Raw genomic sequence first — 23,113 nt, forward strand, 5'->3', positions numbered from 1 at the left:
CAGTACCGGGAAGGAAAGCAAAACAAGAACATTTCTTTCCTTTCAATATCAGGGCTTTTTATAGAAAAGCGAAGACGTTAAGAAATGGGGATAAGAGAATATTTTCTGAAAAGTAAAAGTACTTTTTTCTCGATTTTAGTTCAGTTCCTTATTTATTTAGAAATTTTGATGTAGAAGAAATTTTGATGAACAAATTAAGATTTATTATTAACCTATATTTTTATGACGTAGTCCAGGTTCTATTGGATAAAACTATTTTGTATTCTGAAGCTCCTAACACTGAAAGACGGATAAACAAGATATAAGATACGTATTCAAAAATATCACTTTTAATATTTCTTCTACGTTTTTACACGAACTGACAACATATGTCAATATTTCATAAGATATTATTCTTTTAGAAAACATCAGATAATGAAAAGAAGCATTCAAATAAGACATGTATAGCACCGCATTCTTGTACCTAATATAATTTATAAAACACAGGTTTATTTAGGATTTGAGTTACTTGACATGAAATGTTAGTCATTCAAGATTGTCCCATAAATTGATGAATATGACAGTAACTAACATGATATAAAATTCCTCAGAAAATTATTAGATCATAAAAAAAGCATTCAAATAATGAGGGTGTTTAGACCTAGTCTCGGTGCATAACGTACTTAGAACTATACATGTGCTCATTTGACAAGATATTCATTATATAGACTCAGGAACAGGACGAGGAGTAATTACGCGAACTGCCGTCCTCGAGTACTGCCGTGATTTGTTTAAAATTTTTCGTTGCGTGTTGAGATTTCTTTTAGTAAAATACATGGGAAGAATGTCGCAAGAGAGAACATCATATTTTGGGGGGATTTCCTGCTTCGTCAAATACAATAGTTTACATTTAGAAAACTATTTATACAAAGCATCCGGATCCCAAAATAATTTAAAGTTCCTGAGTAGTGAAAAGTGGTTGCAAAGTGATTTCACAAAGCTGCCGGATCTAAAAGCACACTCTCAACTCAGGCCAATAAAACATGTCCGAATCATCGATGCCGGAGTCAGTGAAGATATTCAGAACGCAGTCTCTTCTTAAATATCAATTAGACAGGAACATTGTGTCACACATACTATTACTACTCAGTTTCTCAAACTCAAGGGGATAAATTCAACCTCCTGCCTTTTTCTTCCATCGCACACTAAATTACAATCTCGAATATACACTAAATAACATTGTAATTCAGTTGATCTTCACTCAGAGAAAATAAAACTTTTACATCTTCAGGCTCATCTGGAAAAATTAGCGGATCCATTGTCACTTATCTTCTTTCATCCTACAAAATAAACTCAGTTTATCTCTTCAATCTCCATCTCTCTACCTTCTATGTACCTTATTTTTCCGTTGCTTATTCTTCATCGAAATTTAGACAGGTCATCTTTTTTGTTTTCTTTTTTTCTTCCGCTTCTTTGCCTTTTAAATCCCCTTTTTGTCTTTCATTGTTTATCCCTTTTTGAATAATCAGTAAAAACGTAAACATGAACATACAATCTTAAATATTTAATTAAAATTTTCTTCTCATAAATTTCCGTAAATTATTTACGTTTTGATAAAATATGAATTCATGAAATCGTATTACTTATGTTAGAAGTCTACTTGATGCAATTAAGCTTCACATCAACTGCCATTGCCCAAGGGATATGTCTCATCACGTAGCAAATTAGAACAACGCTGACAAAATAAAATTATGCAACTACCATTACACACTTCCAAGAACGACATTAAATTTCCTTCACATTATCTGCTCACGCAACAGAGATCTAAGGCACTAGACGTAGCGACTCTTCGGAAAAGCTTTACAGACAAGAGTCAGCTTATCATTCCTTTCTAAGTTCAAAGGTATCTCTGGCCCACTAGCGACCAAGTGGTTAAATCACTCAGTATTGGTTTTATTCAGATTTTAATAAATTTGATGCCCAGTTACCAAAAGAACAGTCAGAAATTGAATCAAAGTATTTTAGTTTGAAACTTCAGTATCAAAATTTGTTAGATTCATTGAATGCGGCTAAAATGCTAAATGTTCCAGGAAATTCTAATATTAGTAACTTTAAGTTACCAAAGTTAAATACTCCTATTTTTTCGGGTAATTTTAATGATTGGATGAAATTTAAGGATTTATTTGTTGCAACAGTGCATAATACTTCTTTGTCGAAACTGAATATTGGTTATTTGGTCCGAGGATCGAATCCCAGAGAACGGACTTTCTACATGTGTAACGCGTATACGAGACACTTTCCCTTATAAAAACATTCACGAAGGCAGGCCTTTCCTTAGGCACATATCCCTTGAGTTCTTTGTCGTAATTAAATAAACCAAACCAACAATGGCATTTGAAAAAGTAAAGGGAGACAAACATATAAAGAATCATGCTTCATAGCAGCCGCTTACATAGCAAAGCTGCAATGAATTTCCTTCTATAATTTTAGATTCCCTAGTTTCAGAATACAAGGCTGTTCGACAGTTCCTGCAGAAAGATGATTTTTATTAAAGAAAAACTTCCACTCCTTTGCATCGATCCCTCTAAAAGGTCTAAACGATTTGACTTATTAGAACTATAAGAAGTACCGTCGCTATGAGGAAAGTAAAGGCTGAAGTATTATTCCTAAATTTTCTGTCTATATGCTTTTTTCTTTCTTGCATGCCTATCCATTATCACGCAAACATACCTGACTTTATCTTCAAAGAACTGAAAACAGAAATTAAGAATTATTTTATTTTTTCTAAGGTCATATTGCTACATAATACTTTAAATGAATTTTTCCCCTCAACAATGGAACAGATGGAAAACTCTTCTTTAATCTTACAAAATAAACTCAGTTCATCTTTGCATTCCCCATCTCTCTACCTTCTCTGTACCTCATTTTATTAAACTTATTTCGTCAGGGTTAGAGTTTTGACCTATAAAAGAAACATTTGTGATCCATTATTCATAGGTCTGCATTCATTGTGCATATTATGCGAAGTTCGCAGCTTCCTTTAAATAATTTCTTATTTGTTACTAATTGGACAACATCAATCTGCTGGTAAAGCAACAGGGAAATTGTTGCCAAAACGTTGGACATGTTTCGAAATCCGGAGAAGACATAAACATATGCATGTTTACAGGATCTTTGCGGCATGGAACACTTAAAATATTGTCGAGTCGAAAGTTTTCTTGACAAATTGGTGGGGTATGACTGACGATCCATTCCCTTTATGCTGTGTTTCAAAACTGGATGGAGCTTTCCCTTTCTTCCAGGTGTTATTCGGTCGCCTCTCATAATGAATCCTGGGTGACGTTTTCGATGATAAGACAGCTAAATAACCGAATTTCTCAAGGAAGCGACGAATTAGAAATACGACATGAGTTACAGTCTATTATTGTAGCATATGCATGGCTATTTTGCCCTTTTCGACTTGTTTCGTAAGCATGGTAACGACAGCTGCGACAGATAGTCTAGTCTACTAATTATTTTCTCCTTCATATTTGTCTGGCGTATTTCGCTTCGTGAAAAGCGCCCGAATGGAGGCTGGCTTGAACAACAGTTTTAAATGAGGTGGAGAAAGTAAATACTGGGAGTGGTGACAACATGTGTTTTGATAGCAAAGAGGGAGAGTCAGAAATGTCTTTAAGTACCTATTTTAAACTAGCAGACTATACCTGTATGACCTTTCTAAAGGAAAGCCATTTCAGGTTCTATAATCTAATATATCTGTTCTATTTAATATAGCGCCCTCCAAGGATCAGCGCTCTCTTGTGAGAGGAGCCAAATTTAGTTTAGTTGGTTGTTAAAGAATGTACGCAGCGGGACTATGGTGCGCTGCGTACATACTGCTCTCTTTCCACTTTGTCTGTGCTAATAGAGAACCTAACTTGTAACTTTGTACATTATGTAAATAATTAAATATTTGTGTGGCCTAATCTAGTCAGTTTTATTTTGAAACCAGCGCCATTATCTCTCGTAATTCATTGCTCGTATTTATTACCTAACAATATCAATGCTTGTGAAACTTTTCATTATGGCTGCCTAGTTTTTAAAATGGTTATACAGATAAACAAAAGGAAAGGAGAAAGAGAATCAGAAAGCCAATCTTAGAAGAAAGTAATGTAATAATGATATAATAATAAATAATTATTAACAATAATAAGTTTATTAATAATAATACATTTTTAATAATAAACAAGATGATGATCAAATTTGCATAATTACTAAGAGCGCTTCTTAGTATTCTGTCGACAGATTTGCCATTATCTACAAGAAATTATAATGTGATTTCTTTTATTTATCTCTGCGTGAAGAATTTCAGCAATATAAATAATTTTAATACTGACATTTATAAATAAAACTGAAACTTCTGCTCTTATAACAGATGGTTGTAATTAGGGTCATAATTGTGATTACAACCATGACAATTGATTCGTTTTTTTTTCATTCAAGATACGGTTATCACTTCCTTTCCTTTCAAAGATTTTTAATATACGGTAATATTAAGCATCATTTCATATTATAATTTTTATGGACTTAATTTGTCTACGTAAAGGGAAGATTCTGTGAAACATTAAAAGATGGGATATAGGAGTTGGACTTCGTTCACCTATCAGCTAGGATTCGAGAAGGAACCATTAGTCACTTAAATAACCTTTAAAGAATTGTTTCTGTTAATGTTAAGATAAGTAGATTTTGCCCCTTTGAAATCTAGCTCGGATAAAAAAACTCCGAAAACAGTGTATCACAGGTACAAGAAAGAGAGGAGGGGAAAATGTCTGCCAAACCCGTTTTATTGAAGCACTGCATACTTGAACCATAAAGTCACGGTCCACAGTACATTAAGCGGTTGAACTACGAAAAGCTTTCATAGATGCTAAAAGGAAATTTTGCACTAAAAAATCAGTATTTGAGAAATCTGAGTTTTATAAGCAGCAGTTTGAATTTTTTGAATTTAAAATAGAATAGAAAAATATTTTAAAATCCCTCACCTTCAAAACAACATCCACCAGGTTAACTACAAAAAGCGATTTCCGTCTCTGTCGGTGGGAATACTTCTGATAAGCTGCTTCAAGGGCTGGATCCCAAAAGCTATGTCCAAGAAGAGGGCAACGGCCCCACGACAACCTTTTCCGAAGAAGGGAAGCTACCGTGGAAGAGGATGCAGCTGAGGGACGGCCAGCGTCTTCAGCCTGGAAAATAAACATTAATGCCTAAGAAAGCTAAACAATGCTTTCATAACATAAATAAAACACATTCATTGTGTTGTTCTTCTAATCGAAAATATTTGAAAACATTTTAGGAATTTTATTGGAAATGTTTAGAGTCACAGTTTGGTTATTATTTTGTTCTCTTGGTTCCAACTTAATTCTCTCCAAAAGTGTGCAAATTTAATAGCTATAAAAATCGCAGTAAGCATTTAATTATACTAATTAATATTTCACTGCATGAAAAAACTTATTATCTGTTAAACATCATCTTAGTTCTGCACCAAAAACATCCATGACAAGTATTGACTGTGTTAGTAGGTTGGGGAGAAATTGTTAAACTTCAGGGTCGATAAATGTTAAATAAATAGCATTGATGAACATTTCATGACAGCTTAGGTTGGCCTTTGATTTTTGTTTTCAATAGTGCGCCTAATAATACTTATCCATTATTGTTTACATTATTACGTCATTTGTACCTAAATTATGTTTCTGCCAAGGGCAGTAGACTTTTAATTGCCAACGTTCTTAATTTTTGTAATAAAAATTGTAATCTCAAATAAATGTTTTTGTTATTTTTAGTTATTTATCTGTTCAGTTAGCATATAATACAGCAAATTCTTAGATTAAAGAGATTAAAGAAAAAGCTGGGAAGAGAGAATGAGACACTATAAGATAAATTTTAAATAAATAATAAACTATTACAGTTATAAACAGATGCCATTCATTATAAACAGATTCATAAACTATTACAGTTATAAACAGATGATCCTAAATAATTTAACATATAAAATTTTAGGCTATAGTAACAAACGATGTAAAAAAATGCAAAAAATAATCATCCCCTAAATGTTGCTCATTTTTGACATTTCGTACTTGAAATTGCTGTTCTTGTAGTTGTAAAAAACAATTTTGCTTTTCATGTTTCGGGAAAGTGAAGGCTGTTAAATATTTTGCCTGATCATTAGCGATTTTTGAATGATTAAACACATAGCTGTGCATTGGCGCATCTCTGTTACTTGCACAGTCTGACATTTCCAATGGCTAAACAATAAGCCCAGCAAATTAACATCCATTCAAAAACGCTCCAGTTATGCTTCTTCTTAAATTATTTCCATTAAAAAGAATCGTTCGCGTTGTTTATAAATTATTTTGTTTTATAAATTTTAGCATTAATTCTTCAAAATAAAATAATGGAACCTGGAAAAAGTAAAACAGTTTATTGAAACTTGAGTATTATAAAAAATAAAGCTATTCATTGAAGTATTATTGTTTTCGCATTTCTGAAACTATAAAAAATTCTATAAATGTATTTATTGTTTTAGTAAAGTGTACAACATAATTACGTCTTGCGTAATTTAATTTAATTAAATACGCAAATCGTAGCAAAATTAGACAAAAGTGATGTTCAAACATGTAGAAAGTTGAAATTCGTTTATATAAGCATCTCGATGAGATTCCGTAATTTTTGACGTCTTGGCGAAGTTTTTCTAAAAACTTCTGGAACTGCACGTTTCTCTGCTTTACAAAATAATTATCATCCACAGCTTTGGCCAGGCGTTGCCTCTAGGACAACACTGCGCTGCTTTACGCTGGTGATTGAAAATCTGTAAGTCACCAGCAACCAGGACTCTTGACTGACAACTTGTGGTTATAGGTTTAATACGTCTTTAGTCAGGTTTAATTTAACAGCTCTATACGAATGACTACACACTGTAGAATAATATCCCGTATAAGCGGAAAAAACCTTCGATAGCCATAAGTCATTAGTGACTACCCTGCAGTGGTAACGTATGGGTTGACTTCTAGCAAGTCTGGATCTCTGATGAGGCAACTCATAATTTTTTTATCAAAAGGATTTTCCGTACCTTATTATTTGCTTCGCCTCTGGATTTTACAATTTTACATTTAGTTTATTTTGTTTTTTGTTTCGACAATTGATATGATGTAAACCTACATTAGATGCTTGCAGCAATATTATTATATATATCAGAATTACTTATTCGCATTCTTATACATCTTATGAATATAAATTTAAATTTATATATACATACACACACACGTATGTATTTATGTAGAGAGAAAGAGAATAAAAAAAATTCTGTTCCGAGGTATGAAAGACATCGTTTTAGATACTGCAACTGTAATAGCACTGTAAATGTTCATAAAATTGTTAGTTGAATATATATTATAAACTAATTGTGTTTTAAATATAGCAATTATATGTGCTAGTAAAGTAAAGCAAGGTCTCTAATTATTAAGAAAGTGTGTTCAAATCTTTTAAATCGCTCTTTATCTTTCAAATCCCTTGTTATTAATAAGTTGCACACTTATTAAATTTAAGAGAACTTTGAAAGTTCTTATGTCACGATGAATGGCAGTTTTGTGGTGTGGTGTGGTGTATTTAATTATGGCAAAGCACACTAGAGCTATCTGCCTAAGGGAAGGGATGCCTTCGTGGAGGACTTTCTAAGGGAAACTTGCTCGTATAAACGTTACACATCGCAGTTTTCTGAAAACTAGTTGTTTGCCAAGCCGCATAAGTTATAAATGGCATATTAACATATTAGTACAGAAATCAAAGCTTTCGCAAAACTTCCAATAAAGATGTTGCGTTTCCACTAGAAAAATAACTTAAAGCTTTCATATATTCAAATATGTATTCGGAAATTTTGAGGGCGAAGGGATTTATCTGTATTAAAGAGTAAGTCTTAAAAATTACTTCAATTTAGTTCTGTTTAAAATGTAATAATTAGCAAATTAGAAAATCCGAAATTTATGTAAAATATTTCTGTACATTATAAACATAATTTTAATACAAAACATTTTTGTGAATGAATTTAGACTTTTTTTAAAGTACACGTATACGCATAATTATTGGTATCAGTATACTGATAAAGCTCTAAAAATACTGGATAATATTACGGTAGTGACTCTGAGCTCGCGGCTTAGGACGTTATGATCCTCTATCAAAAAGCTTTAATTAGATGCAGCATTGAAAGCAGAGCTCGAATCAAACCATGTTCAGATTTCAGTTTTTTGCGATTAACAGCGGCTTAGTTGGATCTTACGCCCTGGAGTGCTTAATGTACCTAAAATCTCCTTAATGCTTAGAACTAAGGTGAATGATGCTTAGAATTGAGCTGAAGAACTCCTTTAACTGAATGATCCTTTAACTCCTTAACTGAAGAACTCCTTTAACTGAATGAACAAGAGCCTTCGATAACTCTTTTGATTAATTCTTAATGTAAAGGAAGAATTTGGTTCTAAAAATAAAAAGAAAATTAAGATGATAGTATTTAAAATTAAGAAACATTTTGTCACAGAAAGAACAAACTCTGCAAAACGAAGAATTTCAAAATAAAAACACGCGTTATATCAGTAACATAATTTTGTATATAATAAAAGAAATAATACATGTATAATAAAAAATAATATATAAATAACTTAAAAATTATTTAGACATTATTCACGTTAGTATTTATATATTTTTACTATTTAATGATAATGTAATGTAATATAATAATTATATCATTATTTAAAGCATAAGGATGTAATGACATATAATTATGCTACTAAAAATTACATGATTATTACTTACATTAACTGAATTATGTACAATAATAAATATAATTGCTTAGTTTAATTATGATAATAATAAATTACATAATTACTTTTACATTATTGATGAATTAAATATTATAAATATGCATAATAACAAATTACATAATTACTTTTACATTATTGATAAATTAAATACTATAAATATGCATAATAACAAATTACATTATTAATGAATAAGTTTATTACAATTATACATAGTAATCAACTACAGAGCTGGAGAAGGGTTATTAAACATTCGGGGATGTTTTAACAATTTGGCGAAGAGGGTTTGATTAAAAATGATACAACTGAAGGCTGTAAAGCAGTTTAAGAGAAGTGTAGTTTTTACCGCAGGAGAAACTATTAATTTGATTACAGTTTCGATTATTAGTGTCCTTAAATAATTAACTGAATGACGCCTTATCTCTGAACACTTTTTTACACATATTTTCAGATTTAATGCTTTTTTCTCTAGAGTTTCCCATATTTGATGACCTTGATGCATCTTGAATCCACTTGAATATTCATAACGTCTCTTCAAACCTGCTATCACATTTGACGGGAATTTGAGCTGTTGTGCGTATTTGAAGAAAGCGCTAATCTTCCTGAGATGAGATAATTTAATGGATTTTTAATATGCGTTTCCAAAATGCTTGGTGATGAATACAAGATGGCTTGTTAATTTTTCCTGCATCCCATGAATGTCAGAATTTCCTGCTTCATGAAGACAGTGGTAAAAAATTTTATGACCGTTTTGCCATTTCTACACTAACACTATAATCTGAATTTCATCTTATTCCTTAAAAAAATGAGTTTTGGGATTTCCACTAAGGTACGTCTCAGTAAGCTTTGATTTATTAAAAAAAATAGTAAAATTAATTGCATAGTCTTTGATGCAAACGGCTGTGCCATCATTTTGTATTCTTTCTTCTAACAATTCTTCCTTACTATAAAAAGCAGCTCTTAGCTATCAGCTCTTTCACGTTATTCTTAATAAGCAAATTACTTCGCTCTTTTAATCTATTATTTCTACCAGTATATTAGTAATTTTATTTACTGGTTAAGATTTAAAGTAGGAATCTACTCTAACTTTACACTCTAAGCAGATTTAAAGTAGGAATTTTAGTGGTGAGTAGAATCACTTAAAAATAACACTGGCAGAAAGATTTCTTTTTACACCCCCCCTGTTCATGTGACCTTCAGCGCTGAACGACATTGGGCGATCAAGCGTGTTTTGAAGTTAAGCCTAACATAAAAAAACAATTCCTATAAAATCCTTTCTCCGCAAGAATCCAAATCTTATGATAAAAATAATATTAAAAATAATATTTATATAAAAATATTATTTATTTATATTTATATATTATTTTATCAAAAGATTTGGATTTTTGCATATGTTATTTAATTTTAATTCTTATAATATGAACAAAAAATTCTAATATTTAAAGTAAAAATTTTAAATAAATTAGCGGGCAATATTAGTAATGATGATTATATTTACATATTTAAATTATTTCCGTAAAGTGATGGAGCAAAGAGCTTAAGAATTTAAATATCAGTATCTTTCATATCCTGTTGCTAGATTTACATACACTTCACTGCTTGAAACGTTTCTAAATTCTAAAGGCGCGTTGTACGAACCGCAGATTTTACATTCATAGAATAAAATAATAAATAGTATTCATAACACATGGCTGGCATTTAAGAGATGTAACTGAGTAAGGGTTCTCGTCATTCCAATATAATTTGCGTGCATTTAATGTCAAATAAAATTTTTTGTTCTGTTTCAGCGAATCAAATATGATAAGGTGGGCCACCGATGACACTTTGCTTCAATGTTACATTTGATACGGTGGGCGCATGGAGGGAACTGAAGCGTATCATATACGATACGCTCGAAGAAGACATTTTAAAGCATTCAAACAACCCGAAAAAATAGTATTACTATCGTAACGTAAAATTTAATTTTTTTTTTCCGGGGAGAGAGGCTGTGATTTACTTGTTCAGTGACAAGTTAAATTTATATGATATTTTGGATGTGCTAAGAAAAAGGAAAATGCTCTTTCTAGAAAACAAAGCTTTTCATGTTTTTTACTATGACTAATTTATTCTTTAAACAATATAGAGGCCTTTACACTTAAAAGTATGTCAACCTCCAATGATTACGTTTTATTAAATAATCGTTCCTAATTATTACTTCTGTTTCGATAAATTAATTATTTCTTAACTTCATCTTTATTGACATAGATAGCTTTGTTATATACTTATGAGTGGACTATCTGATGTTAGTGGTTTTCTTTTACGATTTATTATAATATAGAAAGTTAAGCTCAGCAAGTTATAAGAACAAGTATTCTGGAAATCCGCAGTTCGAATCTCGGTGAGGACATTGCACATTCGATATAACTTAATGATTTGTATCTGCATTTTAATTCGGCGCAATTCAAATTATACAAATCTATAAAACTCGTAAATCCAAAAGATCTTAAGCTTAAGTGCAAGCACTTTCAAAGGCAGCATTGTCAAAAGTAATTCTGGCTCTCTAGTATTAAAGGGAAAAACAGCATCCACTCACGAAATGGTTTCAAACGCATCTGAGTGTGTTGTATTTCAGAAAAACTACTTAATAAAAAATAACAGGTAAGTGAACTCATTGCAAATATAAAATTTATTTATTATAAATATGCCTAATTGAACAGTTCGGATTGCAACATATTTATTTTACCGAAATGTTAACACATTAATCACACAACCGGATCACAAAATGCTTATAAACATTTTGTAATCCGGCATTCATCAGTTCTGAAACTGAGCGCGATACATTCGTAGCGCAGCTCTGGTGTTACCTTTGCACGGTCGTACATGTAATGCATGTCTGCTTTTTCGGCATAAGTCTCCCATCATTGACGACATCACCCAATTGCGAATGGTGTTTCCCTACTGAGATGCACGTCCACTGCCCTCTGCCGGCAACGGTGTTTCTAAATGCTAATTACTAATACGCAAATGTGTTTCGTGAGATAGTTTGAAGCCAGGACTTAGAAGAGAAGGGTTAGCTCATAGAGCTTTTTCCCCTGAAGCAGCAAGTGAGAAGTGATGACGTAGTCATGCTGACACTGAGCGGGAACAAGGAATTCGCAGCATAGAAATTAGCGTTTAAAATTTGAAGAACCAGCGTTTAAAATGAGCTGTGTATGAAAGGTAGCTATAATTTGTAAGAGGCGCTACTGCTGTATGCATTTTACACTGAACATTAAAAAATTTAGCAGTACTTACTCAATTTTAAAATAACAGATAAAATGCGCTACTCTTTTAACATAAAGTTTCTTTCTTTCTTTCTTTCTTTCTTTTTTTTTTTTTCCTAATGCGTGTATATTTATAATCGTTTCTTTATCTGCATGTTAACTGAGAGAATTCTTATACCGCTTCTAAGATAACTGTATTAACAGCTATTTAAAATTAATAAAAAAACAATCTTCATTGACATTGTTGTGAAATTGATTAGCTGTATCTAACAAATATTAAAAACAAATCTCTTCATTTTGATGTACGAGACACAGATGGCGTTGGCTGTCATTGAAGTAGGAAGAAAAAAGGGTTTTCCCTTTTCGACCTCGTGACGTGAACTGATTAGGATGTGTAATAACTTTCGGGGCCAGAAAAATTTCCCGACAATTGTTAAAAAATGTATATATTTTGTAGTATAGAGAGAATATAATTAGATAAATCAACTTCTTAGAGTTTTTATTACAGATTCAACATCACACTACCCAGGTAAGTGAGCAAGTTTTGTCTTTAGTTTTTCTGGATTGCTCGGTATCTGGGATGAGTGAAGGAAGTATTTTTAATTTAATGATATTTAATGATAAGACTATGTTTTAGTAATAACAAAAACTGGCGTCCCGTGACAGGACTCTAAGAAATAAACTTAAAAAAAATTATTTTAACGGTTATAGATAGTTTTTGATGTATTAAAGTATAATTAAGTTTAAATTCGAAACTATTTTTTGTAAAGCAGTTTGTTTTATTTTGAAAGTTAACTATGGAAGCTTTAAAGGGCTCTGAAACTTAAACGGGCAGGTTTACGCACTTCTTTTGCAAAAACCGCTAATATTTTAAAAACGGAATTAGTAAAAGAAGATTTTTCTATAGATTTAGTACGAGATAAACTTACTCACAAAATGTACTTACAAAATGTATATTCAGATATAAAAAATGTAGATGATAAAATTCTTGATTTGTTAGCTGAAGACTGGAAAACTTTAGAGGATGATGTTACTAAAGAAATCGAAAGTCGCGAGGTGTATTCTGATGATTTCATAACACTAACTCGGCAAATTAATGAAAAATTGCAATTTTCAGATGAAATCAATTTAGAAACAAGACCAAATGATGGTGCTGGTATTTGTTGTAGTAAGATTAAACAGTATAGATTTCCGAAAATCGAACTTAAGAAGTTTGATGGAGAATTGATAAATTGGTTACCGTTTTGGTCGCAGTTTGAGAAAATTCACACTGACCCTGATTTATATGAAAGTGACAAATTTTCCTATTTGATTCAGTGTATGAAGCCCGGATCACGTGCTAAAGAATTCATTGAAAGCTATCCGGTGACTTCGGAAAATTATGATAAAGCTGTTTTAGCTTTGAAGGAACTTTTGGGAAACCTGAATTATTAGTAGAAGTGTATGTTAGGGAACTAATTAAATTAATTGTTTCTAATGTGAAGGCAGATCAAAAGGATAAATTACCTCTTGATAAACTGTATGATAAAATTGAAGCTCAGTTGAGAGCCTTAGAGTCTTTAGGTCTTAAATCGAGCGAAAACACATCGTGGTTATTTCCGATGGTGGAATCGTGTCTCACAGAGGATGTTTCAAAGGCGTGGCAAAGGAGTTCGCTCTTTAACCAGCCTGAAGGAACTGATCTTTCTCGCCTTACCAACTTAATGAAATTTTTAAAGTCTGAAGTGGAGGGTGAGGAGAGATTAAAATTGGCGCGTAATGGACTCGATGGTGTTAGTCGTAAAGAAGGATATCATGATAAAGCAAAGAGGGAAACAAAAGGTAAATTTAAATTTAAGAAACAGGGAAATGTTCCCACTGCCACAGGTTTTCTTACAACCAGAGAACATGCATGTATTTTTTGTGGTAAAATGCATGATAGTAAAAATTGTTACGATGCGCGTTCATTATCTCTTAATGAAAGGATTTCTAAAGTTAAGGAGAAAAAATGCTGTTTAAAATGCTTGGAACCAAATCATATGGCAAAGTTCTGTAAACAGTTTGTTAGGTGTTTTGCTTGTGGTAAATCACACTCAGTTATTTTGTGTCCGGACATTAATAATGAAACTGAACTTCCTACAGAAAAATCAGAAATAGACAACATACATACGGCTACATCCAGGCAAACTTGTACCGCTGACGTAGCTTTAATGACTTTACACGTAAGAGTAGCTGGTGCCAAAAAGCATAAAGATGTTAGAGTACTCTTAGATTGTGGTTCCCAGAAATCGTATATTTTGAAATCATTAGCCACTGAATTGGGGTTACCAATTATTTCCAAAGAAAATGTTGCTCTTACTTTATTTGGAGGTGCCGGAACAGAGGCAAAGATGCATAACAAATATTTGGTAAAATTATGTTCAGCCAGTCCGCGTAAGTATTCAGATCTAGAATTTGAATTTTTAGATCAAGACATAATATGTGGAGATATACCTCGGGTACCCAAGGGTCCGATATTAAAAGAATTAAAACGAAACAACATTTGGTTGTCGGATCTGGGAGCAGATTGTCCAAAAATAGAAATGCTCATCGGTAGTGATATTTATGGAAAAATTCTCACGGGATCAGTAAAACAATTAAAAGGAGGACTAACAGCAGTTTGTACAAAACTTGGTTGGACAGTTTGTGGTGTATCGGAGGAATTTGTTAATCACAAAGATAAAGATGCTTCCATTTTGTGTGCAAGTTTAGTGGGTCACGACTTTAAAATCTCCGATCTTTGGAGTTTAGAAACGATCGGAATATTAGATGCTCACCAGAATTCAACTAACGCTGCTGAGGAAGAAATTGCCCACGAACAATTTTTAAACTCTCTTTCCAGAAACGAAGATGGTCGTTATTGTGTCGGATTACCTTGGTTAGTATATAACGCAGAATTGCCATCAAATCGTCATGTAGCAGAAAAAAGATTGTTCAGTGTCACCCGAAAACTCAAGTCTTTACGTAAATATGAAGAATATGATAGAATTTTTAATGAATGGATGGAGGAGGGTGTAATTGAAATAGTACCAGACAATGAACTGAATTATAAAGGGCACTACTTACCGCATCACCCAGTATTTAAACCAGACAGTGTCTCAACTAAGATAAGACCTGTTTTTGACGCATCATGTAAAGTTAATAGATCGCCCTCCCTTAATGATTATTTAGTAAAAGGACCAAATTTAATAGAAGAAATCCCCTCAATTTTGTTAAGATTTAGAGAAAAATGCATTGGCGTAACCTCTGATATCCGGCGTGCATTTTTACAGATTGAATTACGGAAAGAAGGTAGGAATTTTTAAGATTTTTATGGTGGGAGAAAGATAATGTACTGAAGGTTTTCCGCCATACGAGGGTAGTTTTTGGAGTAAAGTCTAGCCCTTTCCTATTAGGAGCGGTTATTTCAGTTAATTTGGCACAAGTACCAAAGGAACAAAGTTCTATTGCTCAGAAATTAAATAAATCCTTTTATATTGATAATTGTGTGACTTCTGTTGATAACGAAAAGGAGCTTGTGAATTTTGTGAAATCTTCTACTGAAATATTAGCTGAAGCAAAAATGGACTTACGTATGTGGACCTATGGCCCAGTAGAAAAAGATGTGGAACTAACCCAAAGTACTATGTGCACTGAGTCCACAATGGAGAATTCTGTACCAGTTTTAGGAATTATGTGGACAGAATAGAAGATAACCTTTATATTGAAATTAAGACTGTATTGGTTTCGGATAATTTGTCTAAAAGAGAGGTTTTGTCAGTAACGCAGACAATGTTTGATCCTTTGGGTTTCTTGACACCTGTTTTATTGCCTGCAAAGTTACTGCTACAGGAAATTTGGGCGATAAAAGCAGACTGGGATACTCCATTACCAGATAGTATCAAAAGTAAATTTTCGAGGTGGTATAATAAATTACAAATTTTGAATAAGTTGAGAATACCGCGACGTATAGGTTTTGGAGATAGAAGTTCCTGGACACTTCATGTATTTTGTGATGCTAGCCAGCATGCTTATGCCACAGTAATATTTTTGAGATGCGAAACTAAAGAAGAAACATTAGTCAGTTTTGTAATGGCTAAGTCAAGAGTCGCACCCTTAAAAGAACTTACTATTCCCCGTCTAGAACTTATGGCCTGTCTTTTGGGCGTGCGTCTTTCCAAATATGTGACAGAAGCTCTTACATTGGATGACATCCCGAAATATTTTTGGACCGATTCCACCACGGCCATATCTTGGATTCAAAGAAATGATGCGTGGGGGACTTTTGTGGGCAATCGCGTGAAGGAAATTTGCGCTTTCACTAAAGCAAATCAGTGGTCATATGTATCATATGTACAGGGTCATTCTAACCCAGCTGATTTACCTTCTCGTGGTTGTTCCCCTCTTCAGTTTTTCGAATTAAATTGGTGGAGAGGGCCTGTTTGGCTCAAAGACCCTAGAGATAGCTGGCCAAAATTAGAGGTTAAGCCAAATGAAACTATAGTTTTTTCAGAGCGCAGGAAAGGCATAAATTTAAATGTAAATCTTAATATAACTACAAAAGCGGATAAAGTGGTGTGAGAAGTTCTCTAAATTTTCAAAAATGTTAAGAGTTTTAGGTTGGATAAAGAGATTTATCAAAAATTGTCAAAAGAAAATTGTAAATAAAGAGCCTTTTCTGTCTGCTTCCGAGATAAAGGAATCTAAAATTATACTTCTTTCACTTGTTCAGAGGGAGAGTTTTCCAGAGACTGGAGACTCCATCAATGGTCTTTTGACCGTACGAGATCAGAGTGGCTTAAGAAGAGTAAAAACGAAAATCACCGAACGAGATGATTCTTATGCATTCCGGTATCCGATTTTATTACCTTCTAAGCATTATATTGTTGACTGTTTAATTAGAGATTACCATTTAAAGCATTCTCATGCCGGTGTACAAGCATTAACTGTTATAATTAGAGAAGAATTCTGGATCATTGGTGCAAGACGTCGAATTAGATCGGTGGTGAAACAGTGCGTCCGTTGTAAACGATTTTCAGCAAAACCTCCAACTACTGCACCCATTCAATTACCATTAGACAGAGTTCGAGATGCTTTCGCATTTGAAGTTACCGGCATAGATTTATGTGGCCCTCTGATTCTCAAAAATAAAAACAAAACCTGGGTAGTACTGTTTACGTGTGCTGTATATAGATGTGTACATTTGGAACTAGTGACATCCGTAAGTACCGAATGCTTCATTCAAGCGTTTCGTCGGTTCATAGCCAGAAGAGGTCGGCCATCTACAGTTTATTCAGACAACGGCACAAATTTCGTCGGTACATCTGCATTGCTGAAAAAGGTTGACTGGGTAAAGGTAATTGCTCAGGAAACTTTGCATCCCATCACTTGGAAGTTCATTCCGCCCACTGCTGCTTGGTGGGGCGGATGGTCGGAGCGTCTAATCCGCACAGCCAAGAATTTGATTGTGAGAGTCTTAGGACAAGCTGCAGTCAATTACGAAGAGTTACTCACCGTCATCTGTGATGTGGAAGCCGTAATAAACTGTCGACCACTTACTTATGTGTCAAATGACTCTGAGGATCTTCTACCATTAACGCCTTCCATGTTCTTACAGGACATTAAGGTTTCAGGTACAGCAGATTTGGATGCTTTAGATCGAAATAAACTCTTGGCTCGTCAGCGTTTCTGCCAGGATTTTCGAGAACAATTTCGTAGCCGTTTCCGCAAGGAGTACCTTGGACAGTTAGTACAAAAGCATGGACAGACGGACTGTGAATTAAAAGTTGGAGACATCGTGCTAATAGGTTGTGAGAACCTTAAAAGAGTGAACTGGCCAATTGCTCGTGTACAAGAACTTTGTACAAGCAGAGGTGGACTTGTAAGAGTTGTAAAAGTGAAAACTAGAAATGGCATACTGATTCGTCCTGTACGTAAAGTGTACCCTCTAGAAGTGTGTTCCTGTACTAAGGATACCATTATTTGATTTTTGATTTTCCTTCTGAAAATCAAAAAGGTGGGAGTGTTGTGAAACTGATTAGCTGTATCTAACAAATATTAAAAACAAATCTCTTCATTTTGATGTACGAGACACAGATGGCGTTGGCTGTCATTGAAGTAGGAAGAAAAAAGGGTTTTCCCTTTTCGACCTCGTGACTTGAAGTGATTAAGATGTGTAATAACTTTCGGGGCCAGAAAAATTTCCCGACAATTGTTAAAAAATGTATATATTTTGTAGTATAGAGAGAATATAATTAGATAAATCAACTTCTTAGAGTTTTTATTACAGATTCAACATCACACTACCCAGGTAAGTGAGCAAGTTTTGTCTTTAGTTTTTCTGGATTGCTCGGTATCTGGGATGAGTGAAGGAAGTATTTTTAATTTAATGATATTTAATGATAAGACTATGTTTTAGTAATAACAGACATAGTTTTAAACATATATGACATGTGTGGCAAAATTTCTGCTAATCTAAGGTTGATTTTTTTTGCTTAATTGTAAATTTTACATTGGCATATTTCTTTTCCGATTCATTAAATAATTTGTCACTGTCAATCTATATTACGTTAAAATAAATATATGAAAGATTGTTATTTTAATTTTGACAAAGCAATTTTACTCACAGTACCTAAAACAATTATTTAATTTTTCAAAAGGGAGAGTTAAGGAGGCAGGTCTTTTTAATAGTTTCTTTTGTTGCTATCCAAGCAAGCGATTTTTCATGTCATCTTCATAAACACTGCATAGAAAATGTTCGCTGCGAATTCTTCCGCTCTTCTCATTGATAGAATTTTGTCTTCGACATTTATGTACCCGTTCTTTCGTCAAAAGCATAAAATACAATATCTCTTCCTTTCGTATTTCTATAAGTGTTACGGCACGCTGCTACAGCGCAAAAAGCCATATTACATAAGCGATACTTTACAATATGGAATTTAAAAGGAAAACTAACTAAAACTACATATACAAATTATTTATAATAGTTACATTGTTAGAAAACAAATATATATGATTAAAATTAATTTGAAGGATATGCGACCTCCAGAAAAATCGCCTCGCAGCTCAATGAAACTACAGTTTTAAACGCACGAAATCAGAGCAGGTGCAGCACAGTGACGTCACATTACTGTCGGTTACCTCCCCCCATTAGGCTCGCGTCAGCGAGGAGTCGAACAAAGGAGTGAACTAGCCCTTCTGTTTATCCCTGGTTTGAAGCAAGATCTTTTTTAAATAAGGGATAAAAGGTTCTGTATGTGCTGTTCTTTGAAGCAATTCATACGAGATGTTATGTAATTACAATCTCATTTTAAAGTTTTCTTATTGTAAATGCATTTTAATTTGTATTTACGACTAAATAAATGGATTGCAACCCGAGTTTTCTATGTTGCTATTATTTGTATCATTGTACTGTACAAGTTCAAGTTTGTACCTTGAATTTGGCATCACACTGAATTTAAAAGTTCTTTCCGTCACTGATGGGTAAAATATTTATATATACTAATCTGTGTTATTATATATTGTAATATAACATACCCTAATCGATTGTAAAATATTTCCATTTTCAATATGTTATGTTAGCAATACATGGAATACCTGCGGTGTTGTTTACCACATAAATCTTTACTATAAACGACTTGGAGCACATTTCGGTATCGCTGCACACTGAACATTATTTTGGAAGAATTTCTGCTCTTTATGATATTAATAATAAAATTACGTTTTGTTTATCTCAGTTTACTGTTCTATTATTACTTAAAATTCCTAATATATACATGGTATATAGCTTATAAAATGCGATTCATTCGACTATTAAAAATAAGGCTTTTTGCAACAGCAGTTAAATATTCCTTAAGATTCTGAGTCGTCAAATTTAAGTTTTTGCCACTTTTGAGTATCATAACTCCCGCTTCAGTCATTTAATCAATTTTACATTATTGGTCTAAAATATTGTTTTTCAAATAAGATTCGGTGCCAGTTTGAAGATCTAGAAATGAAGACATAAACTGTTATCGGTGACGGTTATCATTAAACAGTTATGGAATTTTTTCATTGATAAATGTATAATCATTTTTACTTTTTAATTTTGTAACGCTTTTCATTCAACTTATACGTGAACTTTATCTTCGCGAATACAAATTATACTTTTATTTACTTTATCTTATAAGGTACTTCTTCCGCCTTCCTAGCGTGCCTTCGTGGTGTAGTGGTCAGCACACTGAGCCGGTGTTTCAGAGGTCCGTGGTTCGAGTACCGGCGAAAGCGTTTGCTAATTTTTCATCTTACCTGCTTCCAAAAATGTACCTAATGTCTCTACAATTTTTTAAATAGAAATGCTGTCTACTCATTATATTCTCAAACCTTATGAAAACTGCCACTGTTGTAAATTGTAACTCTACTTTCTTTCATTTTTTCCTTTAAAATATACGCCTCAGATTCGTATGCATTTTACACTTAAACATAGTATAAATTCCTAATTAGTACCGTTTCGCTTTTGTGCAGTCTTTGTACAAGGTAACTCAAAACGTTCATGAAATTTATTTATTTTGAAAAATAATTAACAGTAAAGCACTTTGCTCCGATATCCCTTCAAAACAGTTCCTTCTGCCGGTTACAAGTTATAGTGCACTTTCACAAAATCACTGGCAGCCATTCCTGGCAGACATTTTTATTTAAAAAGTTTTCATAATTCTTATGAACACTTTTCACAATAGATATGGTATAGTCTGCCCTTTTACAGGTTTCAAGAAGACAAATAAGTATAAAACAAGTTAGACGAATATATGGTGGCTTTCAATCTATTGTCTCATTGCCTTTGTTTAGATTCTTATACATGTTACATTTCAAGTTTCGATTACGCTATAGGCACTTCTCAGATCATCCTGCTTAAAGAAACTTGATCAAGAGGTCACACCTAATAACAAAAATTAAGTAGTATCATTACAAAATTAGCAACATATATATATGGCAGTACAATGTTAAGTCTTAGATAAATAATTCCATAAAAGGATATATTCAGAGCTATGAACTATACAAGTATGCTCCCCTCATTCTGTTAATCTAAAGTTTGAACGTTGTGATCAACGTTGTGAAATAAATATAAGTATTAATAAAACTGTGTGATCTGGATTGACAAATTAACTAAATATATTAGTAGAATGAATGCTCTATGTATAATATATACGCATTGCATAAATGTAAACAGTAGTTTATGCAGCGTGATCACCGATGGAAATGTCTAACAGTCCTCTACAAAACTAGTTTGTCCAGTACGCTAATGTGATCCCCTTATAATGCATTTATATTACTTAATTGTACAGTAAGTATTAAGATCTCATTACCTGGGATGAGCATAAGCGGAGCTGATCTGTGGCATGAAACATCGATAGATTTAAATCGAAAGGGTTCCGAGGCGTTTACTCGTAACTTTTGAAGAAGTCTAGGACGTGGTGGTGAATACATGGTGATTATTATGATGACCTGGTGTTCTCTTTAATTTACCAATACAGTGCTGTTGTTTTAAAAGCAATAGTTAGTCGTTTTAAAAGAAATAACGGAAATTACTTCACTCATAGTGCTATTCAAGGATGTTTGTAAATTCAGATAAGCGATGTTTCCGGTATTTCCTTTACTTTTTCTGAGTTACATGAAAGTTCTGTTAACTTTCTAAACTTACTTTGAATTATGTGTTAACAAACAATTCAAAATTCGATATACAGTTTACTTTTATTTAAGTCGTAGCACTACTTTTTTAAAATTTATTACCATTTTATCGTTACTTATTTTGAATAATTATTAAACAGTTTCTTCTAAGATTTCTGCTTCAGAAAATATTTAAAATCTTTTACCTTCGCTTCATCTTCCTCTTGAATTTTCTCCACAGGCGGAGACTCTCCTCGTCCACTGTCTACGCAGGACGACATGTCCACAGCGGCTGCCTGCTCACATTGTTGACTATCACCGACGCGACGTGAAGGCCTTAAACAACAGGCCCTGAAAAAAAATAAAAATTAAAGATGGTTGAAAACTCATATATTTCTATTCTTAAAGGAATATTTATTCATACTGTATTGAACTCCCAAGTAAGTTTTCAAATTATTAATTTATTAAAACTCGAAGATTTGTTATTATTATTAATTTTTTATATTTTTATATCAGCTGCATTTTCTTTTCATTCGTGTTTTAATGGCGAGAATACATGAACCAAGTATTTCCTTGCTCATGAAAGTAGTTGTAAAGTAAATACATATGCATACCCTACATACGCATACACAATAAGAGCTTAGGATTTGATTAGCTTTCGAATGTTTCTCATTAATTTTACCTGTGTTCATTATTTGTTCAGTAGTGTGTTCAATTATACCTGTGTAAATAATAAGGTTTCGGAAAGCCATTTCCGTTCTTTTTTTACCAATATGCTTGGGTAACTGGTTCTTATTATAGTTACTAAAAGCGCATTTTATGGTACAGAGTTTAATTTTAAAAAGTTTACTTTAGGAATTTCTACTTTATGTTTTCGGCACAGCATAAAATAATAAACTTAAAACGTAAATAGTTATTAATAAGGAAATCTTCAGCAACGTTGTGAAATAATAGTGCATACAGATTTAAAAGTAAGTATTGTATGTTATGTTTCCTGACTTTAAAGGATGTGTGATTCAAGAATACTAAGATGCATCACTTATATATAGAGAGAGGGTATTTACATATTTTTAAAACGTTCGTTAAAGAATTAAAACAATATTTTGGAATATAAATTTCTGGTAACAACTTATTATTTGAAATAAGAAATAACTTTTAATTTATTCTTATTATTACATGTAAACAAGCTGTGGATTTCAGAAAATGTCTTTTGTGCTCTCCGAAGAGAAATGTTCCTATGAGATACTTCATAAACTTTGTGAAATACGTGATACTGAAAATTTTAAGTGCAAAATAAGCAACATTATTGATCGGAAAGATGCAAAACCATCAATCGTTACTTGCACATGGAAAGAAGTCTCCAAACGAATATGTGAAAACAGGTACGTACTGATTCTAATGTTTCTAAAG

General features: G+C 32.8%; 2 protein-coding genes across 2 annotated transcripts in view; one reads left to right on the forward strand and one right to left on the reverse strand.

Annotated features, from left to right (window-relative positions):
* LOC118184219 (adenylate cyclase type 8-like) overlaps positions 1-23,113 on the reverse strand; it is a 411,974-nt gene that overhangs the window by 344,345 nt on the left and 44,516 nt on the right. Inside the window, exons 2-3 of the mRNA XM_085812799.1 lie at positions 21,910-22,054; positions 5,001-5,201 (exon numbers count right to left, since the gene is read on the reverse strand). Of these exons, the coding sequence (XP_085668925.1) occupies positions 5,001-5,201; positions 21,910-22,054 (346 nt within the window). The remainder of the gene's footprint in view (positions 1-5,000; positions 5,202-21,909; positions 22,055-23,113) is intronic.
* LOC146997972 (uncharacterized) overlaps positions 16,154-23,113 on the forward strand; it is a 76,038-nt gene continuing 69,078 nt past the window's right edge. Inside the window, exons 1-3 of the mRNA XM_085812294.1 lie at positions 16,154-16,600; positions 16,794-18,371; positions 21,945-22,143. Of these exons, the coding sequence (XP_085668420.1) occupies positions 16,154-16,600; positions 16,794-18,047 (1,701 nt within the window). The 3' untranslated portion in view covers positions 18,048-18,371; positions 21,945-22,143. The remainder of the gene's footprint in view (positions 16,601-16,793; positions 18,372-21,944; positions 22,144-23,113) is intronic.

Source organism: Stegodyphus dumicola, chromosome 3 (genome assembly GCF_044657685.1).
Source record: "Stegodyphus dumicola isolate Sdum_Otavi_A_Nest chromosome 3, ASM4465768v1".
NCBI classification, from domain to species: domain Eukaryota; kingdom Metazoa; phylum Arthropoda; class Arachnida; order Araneae; family Eresidae; genus Stegodyphus; species Stegodyphus dumicola.